Source organism: Nanorana parkeri, unplaced genomic scaffold (genome assembly GCF_000935625.1).
Source record: "Nanorana parkeri isolate BGI_ZX_2015 unplaced genomic scaffold, ASM93562v1 scaffold153, whole genome shotgun sequence".
NCBI lineage: Eukaryota > Metazoa > Chordata > Amphibia > Anura > Dicroglossidae > Nanorana > Nanorana parkeri.
In genome coordinates, this window is record NW_017306421.1 from 1,742,894 (window position 1) to 1,754,938 (window position 12,045).

The 12,045-nt window shown below is 38.6% G+C and overlaps 1 protein-coding gene across 4 annotated transcripts in view; it reads left to right on the top strand.

Moving 5' to 3' along the window:
• DPF2 (double PHD fingers 2) overlaps positions 1-9,421 on the top strand; it is a 37,065-nt gene extending 27,644 nt beyond the window's left edge. For all 4 annotated transcript variants that reach the window (XM_018554326.1, XM_018554328.1, XM_018554327.1 and 1 more), the window contains 5 exons: positions 858-1,004; positions 3,291-3,419; positions 7,209-7,321; positions 7,958-8,039; positions 8,393-9,421. In XM_018554326.1, the coding sequence (XP_018409828.1) occupies positions 858-1,004; positions 3,291-3,419; positions 7,209-7,321; positions 7,958-8,039; positions 8,393-8,466 (545 nt within the window). In that variant the 3' untranslated portion in view covers positions 8,467-9,421. The remainder of the gene's footprint in view (positions 1-857; positions 1,005-3,290; positions 3,420-7,208; positions 7,322-7,957; positions 8,040-8,392) is intronic.
• The last annotated feature ends 2,624 nt before the right edge of the window (positions 9,422-12,045 follow it).

Below are 12,045 nucleotides of genomic sequence, written 5' to 3' on the forward strand. Positions count from 1 at the left end.
CACCCACTGTGACTTGCTTTGCCATATTTGACCATATACACAGTTGATGCATTCCTGGAAAGTCTGCAGGTTATGAAGTTCTCACTAAATGCCTATTTTAATGGCATATTTTGCTCTTCAGCATTTAATGATCTGGTTTGTCTGCAGTTCTGAGCATTTTACACATGAATGACTGATATACCTGGCATTTATCAATATCTCCACAATGAGATTGCGGACATGAAGCATCATTTTCCGTTGCTTATAATAAAGGCGATTGACCTCCACAGCCTTAAGAAAATAGAATATACAAAGTAATTATATATGATCTGTTTGGGTGTTATAGTTTCCAGAAAAATTGAGTGGTAATGGCTAGAGCACACACTGGGTGGTTGATCTTTTTTTAAAGAGGAAATAAACCCAGAGATTTATCGATTTCCTATTTTAAAGCTTACCTCTGATAACTGTCACAGTTGCCAGGGTGCTTATGTCTGCTGATAACCAAACTTTCAAGCACTCAAATGGCATGGTAACTTGGAAACTGCGGATCTGTGTAGAGGCTAAGATGGTACCATTCGGGGCTGTATAGGATAGGAGGGTTTAGTTCCGCTTTAATATTGTAGAATATACATAAGGGTTGATGGTAATATGTTATGAGCTTGCAATCTGTGATTCTCATTCCCAGTCCCATCCAAGCTTTGCTTACTGTGTTTTAACCCTTCTTTGGCTGGAATGGTTAGAAAATATTTTGTTAGCTATTCAGCTTTTTCATTGCCTGTCTGCTGTTTGCTCTGTTTATTTGCCCTAATTGTTTCTTAGTCCTGTTTTACACCTTTTTTGCTCTTTCTTTTACTTTTTACTTTCTTTTTTCCTCTCAGTCTGTGGAAAGCGATACAAGAACCGGCCTGGATTGAGCTATCACTATGCACACTCTCATTTGGTTGATGAAGAGGGTGCAGGAGCAGATGACAAGGAAGATTCTCAGCCACCTACCCCTATCATGCATAGATCTGAGGAGCAGAAATGTAAGTTTTGATGTTCTCTAGTCATACTTTTTGTTTGTATTCTTTTGATGTTGGTTTTCTGCACTGGTACTCCAAACATATTGTTTTTTCTTCTTAAAGGTATGTTTGGTTATCTTTGTATAAATTTACAGTGGGTTTTTCTTTTCCATTGTCCAGTCAGTGGCATGTTAAGTATTTAAGCCAGTACAACCAGGCACCTAGTATTTCTCAAAGATCAGCAATGGCAGGCTGCATTAGAGAATCATAGAGACTGCTATTGCTGACTCCTACATCAGGAAATGGAACAATTAAAGGAGAATTATGGGGTGAGTGAAAAATGTTCAGCCCCATAATTGAAGCCGGCCTGTGACACTGAAGCTGACACATTTTGGCTCTATTGATCGGGAAGTCAGCAAACACAACTCCTAACACTGACTTCCCGGTCCTCTCCCTGCAGAGAGCGGTGACTGTCAGTCACCATTACCCAGAGGGATTTCCTCCCCGCCCCTCTCCAGCGCTAACTTGAAGAACGGATGGGGGAGGGCACAGCCTCTAGAGAGGCAAAGTCAGCTGTCAATCAGCCAGCGGGATGGATCTCAACAGTATTGTTGGGATCCATCCTGACTGTAGCACAACTTTACGTTGTCAGCATATAGCGGGCAATAGCCTGCTATATACTGAGTTTTGGGTCACCGGAGGACATTAGTATATGTCACTGGTGGCGAACCTTGGCACTCCAGCTGTGCCAAAACTACAAATCCCAACATGCATCTGCCTCTGGGAGTTATGTCTGTGGCTGTCAGAGCCTTGCAATGCCTCATGGGACTTGTAGTTCCAAAACAGCTGGAGTGCCAAGGTTCGCCACCACTGTTATATGTCCTTCTGTTACCATCAAGAGAACTATGGCCAAAAGACGTTGGGCCATAGTTCTCTTTAAAGCAGATTAGCATGTATATATTTCCTGATCTGCATGTATCTTCAGGGTTAGTGACTCAAATTTTATTGAAGCCAGGGGGTCAGTTTAACAGCCAGGCTTCTAGCATTTGTTAGACTCTTTGTAAAATCTAATACCTGGCAGAACATCAGACAAACAGATTAGCACACATTTAAAATACATATATCAGAATTGTGTTTTTCCCTTCCAATTGGTTAATTATGTTAATAATTTTAGGATCCCCTCCTGCTAGATAACATATCCAAGTCAGTAACCTCATATTCCTCCACTTCATTCAAGCAGTACAGTATGTTGATTTAAATAGTCTGAGAGCTGCTGCACACACAGGACGTCTTCACTTGGCTCATTCTACTCTTATTCCGCTCTTGTATTTGTACTGTAGTCGAGCCTGCTTGGCTCTCAGTGCAATTATTTTTCTCGCCGTTTAGGTGCAGCTGTGATGAGTTCTGTTGTGTGCCAGCTGCATTTAAAAATATAGTATAAAACAAAAGGTGTCGTTCTTTAAAACATGCAAAAATAATCACAACCTCAATGGGACCACAACAATCTTACAATAAATGACTGACTAAAATGGTAAACTCAATGAAAAATTTAATTCTAACGTGGTATATCAATGTGATAGATCCATACTAAAACACACAATGAACATGTGTGCATATAAATGACATGCAAAAACAACAAATAATTGACTGAAATAACAAACTCAATAAACGGTGCCATTCAAGCGTGGCATATCAAGAGGGCACTACGTGTTATAACTGCATCACTCTGGGTTGTGCCCATCCCATAGAACTTAATGAAATGTCACTTGTGACATTCAATCAAGTTCTAACAAAAAAGTGTGATGTGCTGGGATTGGTGCATTAGCTCTGTGTCTGGGAAAACACACCAGCAGCTGTGTTGAAGTGCAGCTGTTGGTGTAAATGCTGACTAAATGGCGGACCGCGGTCCTGAAACGGACTGGATGGCTGTTCTGTCCGGACTGTGATTTAAACCTCGGCTCTATGAAAACTTTGCTCACTGGACCTTCTTGAATTTTAGTTCCCTACCCCTACTCTAGATGTCCAAATCCATTTTATTTTCAAAAATTCCATTCAGTCTAAACATCCAAATGTATTCTTAATTTTTAAGATAAGCATTTTCTTGAAATACAACACCCCTATTTATTACTTCTCCCATCTAAATGATTAACCTTCTATATTATTATTTTAAAAACTCAGTTTTAGTTCCCATATTATTCTTTTACAGTAAGTATAGGATTTAGGTCTCTTGTAATCTGTGCCTGGTTGCTAATTTCTCAAGCTGCATATCGATCTCATGTCCTTTTTTTCTCTTTTTTTTTTTTTTTTTAGCAAAGAAGGGTCCAGATGGTCTAGCGTTACCCAACAATTACTGTGACTTTTGCCTCGGAGACTCAAAGATCAACAAGAAAACAAGCCATCCAGAAGAGCTGGTGTCTTGCTCAGACTGCGGTCGCTCTGGTATGAGAGGCAGGGGAAAAAGGAGGGTGATACAGTGAGCATCTTCAGCTATGAGAATTCCATAGTGCAGCAAACTGCCTGCCGCCCAAGAAGAAGGGGTGGTGTAGACTGTCTGCAGTTTTAGTTATTAACAGATTGTTTAAGACGCTGAGCAATGTGCGTGGTCCCTTCCCCTACCTTTTTAAGCATTTACCTCATTTTGTTAGAGACAGTTGATCATTGTACAGGAGATGGTTATTTATACATTTTAATTATTTTGTGGTGCAATAAAATGATATAAACATGTAAAGCTATTATTTCTAATCACCAAATGCTTGCAAGGTGAGAAATTCAGCAACAATAACCCGACTGTGCAAATAAATGTTAATAGCAGTAGTATGCAATAGAAATGAACCCACAGTAATTTTCCAACAGCTCAGCCCCTAAAGTGTATTAAACACAATAAATATGATATATATTTAAATGTAGTTAGAGAACATTTCAAATGCAATTGCATATAACGGTGACGTTTATTGAAGCCCACCTTCAGGGAAATTAAAATGTTTTCCTTGCAGTGGGGTTACTCCCAAGGGTTAACTTTTTTATTATTATTTTTTTTTTTTTTTACTAGGGGACAGAGAAAAGCTGTTTTACTTGCTTCATCCACGCTTGATGACGCTGAAGTCATCAAGCACAATGTAGGCTCCATAGCCCTGCATTGTATGTAATGATGCCGAGGGACAGTCCTCTGCTAGAGCCGTAGGGGAGTTATATGGATATTATAAGCCATTCATAAAAATGGCTTTGCTTTCCACTGCAAGGGAAAGCAGTGGAATGTATGTTGCTTCCTAGGATCAGGGTTCACAAACACTGTTATGCAGGCTGATATGTATAGAATTATGTTGAATGCATTCTGGAGGACTTACTAAGCATCAAGAAAACACTTGCGACCTTGTATGAAATGCTAGGAGGGCGGAGAATTTAAAATGCCTTTTGGAAAGGTACATTGTTGGCTTTAGGTTTAGTCTTTTTTAAGGTTTCTCTTTTTTTACAGGGGACTACTTGGCAATGATGGAATGTTTGTAAACCAAATTCAGCATTATTGCTTTGCAGCTAGAACAGAAAGTTATAACTTACATTGGAAGACTATCAGATTCAGTTTTTTGTTTTTCTTTGTGAAGAAACTTGGTCTAAACTACCCATCAAAGGTCCATAGATCTGTAATTGATATGTTCTAAATGGAGACAATTGGCTTATAGATTTGTAAGTAAATGGATCTCTCAAACATACTAGATGTGCTCTAGTATTATATGCAGATGTTGGCTCACACGTGGAGGTCCAGCACTGAAAGTTTTGACAAGCAGCTGTGTGGCACCAATATCTCGCTGGATTAGGGACAGGTGAGGATGGGCATAGGATGGTCACAGACCTGCACATCATACACAATTTGCTTGCCCACTATCCCATAATGGTAGAAAATCAGGTTCTCAAATCTGATCATTTTTGTTTCCGGTTTTTATGACCAGGCTGTAGGTAAGTGTTTTTGTCATGAAGCTGGCCACACGCTCTACAAACATTCTTCAACAGATTTACCAACTTCTGTGTAGCGCAAGGGTCCTTGCACTACATAGTTGTTAAGTAGATTTCAAAGGGGACTGTGTAGTGGGATCTGATTTCTTTCTTTATGGTCTGGCCTAAAAAAAATACAATTCATTTTTGTAACAGGGTATATGTGAAATGTTTTATATTAATTGTGTAGTCTTCTGTTCAGCCAACAGTCATCATTTCAGATCATTTGCATGGTTACTTTTCAGCTGTCCTGAAACACAGCATCTCATCAGAACAATGACTCATGCCTTGCCAGAGGTTTGTCTCAAACAAATAGAGAGGCAAGGCAAGCTGCTCTGCTTTGTCTCTTCAGATAACCCAGTGTTCAGGGAAACCTTTGTCCTGTATAATTTACCAATTTAAGGGTCTAAACAATAAAAACTGAAATAAGGTTTTCCCCAAATCAGTTTAGTTTACCTTTTTAAATGGGTTGAAAAAGAGATTGTGTGGCCAACTTTTTTCCTGGGTTTGCGGTATTTGTGGCTTTTGCAGATTCTAGTGTTTGTGGTTCTGTTTTCTCTGAATAATACCATGCTCTCTAACATACAAATGAGGTATTATCCTATAACAGCATTGTGTTTTAATGAAGAAACGCATACTTTGCTACATAAAACAAAATCCAATCAAGGTTTTTGACAAGCTGGTAATATATGCAAATGTTTTTCTGTCCTTTATGTAAAATTGAGTTAAAAGGAAGCAAAACTTTAATTGTGCAGTTCAAGACTTTTTGTGTAGAGATTACCTTCATTTTTTCTGTTAACACCATCCACATGACATGCCAAATCAGTGATTTATTTGTAGAACAGGTAACCATTATTTCCTCAGACAACATGAAATAGAACAATCATTTTCTTAAGCAATGGAAATTACTGGGTGCAGAACACTTTGCAGTTTGCTTAAAATTGTCCTGTGGTTCATTGATCTACTTTGTCTACTGTTTCATTAATTTGGCGTGTGGGTCACCTACAACAGACACAAGGATTTAGTCATGATTCCACCAGATCAGTAGTAGGTATGTGAAGATGGATCAATTTCCCTACAACCATTCTGTCCAGGAATTGGCAGGTTGTTACTGGAGACAATTCTAGCCTCCTTTTTTTTTTTTATTATTTCTTAAATAGGTCTGCATATTGTGTTACCTTAATTTAAACATAAAGAAACTATCAATATGGTAATATGTTTTGCAATGAATGAAAACCTTGCTCCTTCTTTTTTTTTTTTAAATGTCTTGTTTATCTATTTGCAAAGATGCAATTAAGAGTTGTGAATGTAATGTTTTTAAGGATGTCATTCATAGATGACATTTGTCTCCTTTAGCCAGTGGGAGAAGTAGTACCTGATCAGTAGTGTAATGGGATCAATCAGGAAAGAAAGGAGACACTACCAGTAAGTGTTTTTTAAAGGTGTAAGCACCATGGCTGCCATTCTTATCCTTTACTACTTACAGATTCCTTTAGCCATAGATAAGCAGGAAGGTTTGGCGCTTTAATTTGTGCAGTGATGCTTTACTAATTTGTTCATCAAACATGTATCCTATAGGTCATGACTGACCGCCTAGGTGAGGGAGTGGGGATTACTCCAATAATATACGTCATGGCAATCGGAGTTTAACTGGGTTGCAGAGAACAGATGGTATTGCTAGGAGTGATTAGGGATTTGAAAGAAAAACTGATGTAGAACAGACGTGTTTGGGAGGGGTGTCCTAAAATGCTGTTTCTTTTGGAAAGAGGTAGCTTTTAAAACTGTTAACTTGTCAAATAAATGATTGTTGGAAAACTTGCATCAAAATGAACCGTCGCATATTTAAAAAGGAAAAGGTTATTTTTAATTACTGCAAGTTGATTTTTCTTTTTGTTTTTGTTTCCTTTATAACCGTCCATAAAGCAAAAAGTGAAAAGCTTTAAAAAAAACTAGCTAGCCTATAACTAGTGTCTCCTGGTATACTCTGAGCATATCAAGTTTTCCCTTGTGACCACCAAACCCCAGAAAAGGGTTTTTAAATGAACCAATTTCGATCGATTGCTGTTATGACCTAGCTTTCATAAGCTGTTACGAATAAATTCTCTATTTCAATGTATTCTCCCATCATATGTAGTCCAGATCTGATTGTGTGACCTCATTATAGTTGCTTTAAAAGTGTGACACCATAATAAACCTGTCTGCAGTGGATTAGTCTGAGCCCCGTTTCTCTTGCGATCGTAGGACATCCTTCCTGTTTGCAGTTTACTCCAGTGATGATGGCTGCTGTGAAGACTTACCGCTGGCAGTGCATTGAGTGTAAATGTTGCAACATCTGTGGGACATCTGAGAATGATGTAAGTAAATGTTGACCATTAAAACCAAAGGAAACCTGTACGGAAGAAAATCTTCAAAAAGTTGAAATTAGTGACCCTTTGAAAACACTGGTCTCCTGGCTGTAGCTGAATTCAGTATTTACAAAGTTGAAACAAGGATGCAGTAAGTGAGGGGGAAACTAACCTGCAGACTATTTCTGGGTTAGTGTCCCTAAATATTGAAGCCAGACAGGCGGCATTTTTAGGAGAGATGAAACGATGGCAGGCTACGAGTTGTTTGCCCTTATGCTGCATCAGCTTGCTCCAAGGTTATTTCAGCTCAGGATAAAATGTTTATTAATGGCAAATCTGTTACTGTGATTTTTAAAGAACTGCCCAAAGGATCACATCTTCCCTAGATTCCTGGGTAGGATAGAGGTTTTATTTACTTGCATATCAACAATATTACCATTCATACAGAAGGAGTGCTAATTATTAAATGGAGGATCCCATAGTAACCAATCAGAATTAACTGCTGAACTCACATTATTACAAGATTGATTTTGACTGGATGACATGGGTTGGCTGTTAGAGTTCTCAGTTTTTAATCTGCTTTGCTCATCTTAACATTTCATGTTGCCTCCATGTACCAAACGGCTTTATTTTCTTTTTCCGTAGGATCAGTTGCTATTCTGTGATGATTGTGACCGTGGATACCATATGTACTGCCTCTCTCCACCAATGGCTGAGCCTCCTGAGGGTGAGTGGATGCAATTTTTCTCTATTTTCCCATCCATGGCGGGATTTTTAAATATTTTTTAAAATTGTCCCAAACATGAAAATAATTACAAGGTAAAGAATGGAGGAGAGTGCTCATGTCCCATATACATTGTTTCATTTGGACTAACTTTACCATATGAAGTGACCTGAATAAAGAAAGAGTGGGGAAAAACACAGGGGAATAAGGGTGGATGGAATCAAATAAAAGGAAACCCGGTAGGTGGAAGCATAGAGATAGAAGGATGAAGTTCTATTGTGCATTCGTGAGCATTTCTTGTCTGTGTTTTAATTGTAATCCAAAATATTGTAAAGATGTATTCTCTGCTCTTTTAGGAAGTTGGAGTTGTCATTTGTGTCTCGATCTGCTTAAGGACAAGGCTTCTATTTACCAGAACCAAAATTCCTGACAGATCCATAAACATCAACGCAAGGCGCAGGCTGCAAAGAAGACCCCATGGAATTGATTACTTAACACCTTATGGCAGAGGGTTTTCTTTCCCTTATTTCTATATCCCATATGCTATGAGTGTGATCGTACACGCATACGTATGAACAATGTGTTATATGGCAGTTCTTATTCATTAAAAACATGTAAAGATTTAGTATCTTAATTACTTTTAATATCACATTGTCTTATTGATGGACCTTTTTGATCTGTGAGACTCCTGCATGGCAGAAGTTCTATTTAAATATTTTTAGCAGGGGCCATAAAGACTGCTAAGCTCTTGGAAGTTTATCTGGGCCTTGTGTTTAGGGATACTCTCCTGTCTTTGTTCTGTTCTTTTATCTCAAATGCCAGTGAAAAAGTGTTCAACACCGAAGAGAAGATAAAATGTTGTATTGTCTTTTGTTAATTCTATTTAGTATTCACCGTAAAGGTTCTTCAGTATTGCTGTCACTACCTCCATAACATTCAGTAAACCTTCTGTGCCTTTCACTTTCTTCAGGTAGTGTAAGGAGATTGCCTTTTGATAAGGCCCTTACAGTAGCTTAGAGATCTCCTTTTCAGTTATAGTGTTAATGACAGATGCAAAAGCTTGGCACATAATATCCAGACACTAATCATAGAATAGTCCCACAAAACAACAAATGATCATGGTAACTAGCATTGCTTATATCCCCCACTATGTCATTCTACCATTTTTCTTTCCTTCTCAGGGTAAACTGTTTTTTTGTATAGCATGAGAAAATATCTGTGTAGTTTTTTTGCTGCAGGTTGATCAATAATATTAAAGCTGTTGGCCTCCTCCCAAAGACTTCCCTTCACAGTACCAACTTGCTGCTTCTCTGGGGTCTGGAAAATGCAGATTTTAGTTTTTAATCATATCTGCATTGGAAGATGTCACAATATAATTTTTCTAAACTATAAAACTTGTGGAAACACTCAAATAGTTTGTAAAAGTGCAAATGTTATTTTGTGCATTTTGCTTCTGTTAAAATGCATACAATAATAAAACAACATATCAAACATGCAAAACAAAATGCATTGCTAGTCATGCAACACTTCTACAAAAAAAAGGTGAATACATTTACATTTCTCTCATTAAAAATAATTTAAAGCTCACATACTTTTAAAGCAGAAAAGTGACTTGGACCTTAAGGCTGTGATCACATATCATGACACAAATATTATATGGTATAGAATAACGAAGTCGATGATCATGGTGGTTTTAGTACTTGGATTCCTTTCTTGTCTGGTACACATTATGAATTGCTAGGCACCTTACCTGCCTGTTGTATATTGCTGTATCTTACTGCATTGGTTGGCAAATGTTACTTAATCATACATCTTCACCACAAGAGATGCTTCTAGCACCAGTGCTTTGTATCATAGTGAACAATAGACCCATCAAATATTTCCATGGAATTAAAGGGAATCTATTGTGAAAATACTGTATATTTTTTTTTTCCTTTTTGTTAAATTTCATTCCGGACACTAATCAAATAAACATGCTACATTTTATATAAAAAGTGGGTCCTCACCTTCAGGGCAATCTTTGCATTACAAATTTGTGTATCTGTCTCATGACTGTGTGGCAGTCTTGAAAGCTATTTACTGCCTAATAGGTCATAGATGTGAATATTTTAAGACTGGTAAATAATTTAAGCTTCTTTTGTATAGTATTTGTTGTTACACCTTGTATTCGTATAGCTTGTATAGTTGGTGCTTTTTTTTCCCCAGGTTGCCTTCTCCCACTCAATATCTAAAGTAGGGTTTACACATATTGAATTTCTGCCGGCTCAAGTCAAAATTCGCACAGTGGGTTCCGCTGTCGGCACGCTTCCGGCCGATATCCTTTAATCAGCTGATCGAAGGATCCGGTTGGAAAATTCTCATCCAAATGAAGTTTACAGCCAAACAGCAGCAAGCTCCGTTTAGTTATTCTGACAGCCACTGTCGAAATACAATGAAAACAGCAGGGAATTCCACCATTCACATTTAGCGTGGATGGAGAAATCCATTATATTCTTTGTTCAGCCCGCAGGTCGAATGAAGAAAATAAAACGCTGTATGCCCAGCGTTTGTTGTAGTCAGATGAGTCCCACCCTAAGATCATCATAGTATTCTGCACGGTTCAGATTTTTTTTTTTTAATCATCTGTCTGTTGGCATACATTGCTGCTGTGTCTCTGGTGCCCAGCAGCATTTGAAGAGTGGCCAATTATCTTACTATTAAAGGTCTTTGGTTCAGAGCTCTCCCTGTAGTTAATCCAATGGCACAAGGAATAAGTGTGGGTTTTTTTTTTATTTAATGCAAACATTGTTTATCACTATCATATTAGGATGTGTGTGTCTAGGACCAATACATTCCACCAGCTGATGTGCACGCAAGTCTCTTCTGTGTCCGTAGTTATTCCATGGCATAGTCTAAAATGTAATGACAATGGCTTGGCATGGTATCAGTTGGGTTATATTGAAGGATTTACTTGCCTTTTCGGACAGTTAAAGCTTCCTGTTACCATCAAGTGGCTGCATGGACAAAGCTCATTGCCAGTTTTTGGCTACAGCCATGTAATATTTTTATAGAAAAAAAAAATCAATAAAATCGGACTTAGCTGAACTCCAGGCAAGCAGTTAATACACAAAATACAGTTGTAATACAACGAATACATATCAAGAGCTTTTTACCTGACAGGATTTACACAGCTCTGCTGCATTACACAGACCTGGCTGTCAGAGGAGACTTTTTTTTTTTTGCTGCAGTTCAGTAACGCTAAAGCTTCATTCACACATAAGCAACACCTATTATGCACATTTTCTCGCATTTTTTTAAGCAGATTATGGCACATGCATGTGAATTGGCAAAACGTGCGCTAAAATAATCGCAGTGTGTGCTTTCAAGAATTTTCTGTTGAGTGTTGGACTGAACTTGCTGAAACCTGCCCAAGAGTAGCTCAAGTACTATTTTGAGCAACAGACGTCTTTCCGCTTGCGACAAAACTCACAGGCGTGAATGGGATTCCTTGGGTGGAGTCTTTTGCCGCGCTTAGCCAGGAGCGACACGCCTAGGTTTGAACTGAGCCCAAGGCCTTGTTCACATTACGTAATCGTGTATAAAAGCTGTAAGTAAGCTACAGTAAGCTTTTGCAGTTTGGGAATGTAATGTGCTGTCACTACAGGGGCTGACTGGCAACTTTTAGCCCAGGGGGCAAGTACAACCCAGAGGCCCATGGTATTTAATTAGTGGTGGCTCTGTGGTAGCTCCCAGGTGGGTAGTGGGGGCTCCACTGTGGCCAGTGGGGGATCCCTGGTGTAGGGTGACCATTTATCTAGAGCTGAAGCTAATGATTTGTTTCAAAATCGGTTAGCCGATTATTAAGTTCAAGTAACCGGTACCAGTCCGCCCCTGTGTCACTATAAGCAAGCTCCTAGCAGGCTTCAATTAGCTTTAGCACTATCTAAAGCTGGCTTGAAGACTTCTAGCAGCCTGTTTACTATTTAGATCTGTGCTTACATTTCTAAACTGGAAATTAAGCGTTCTTTAG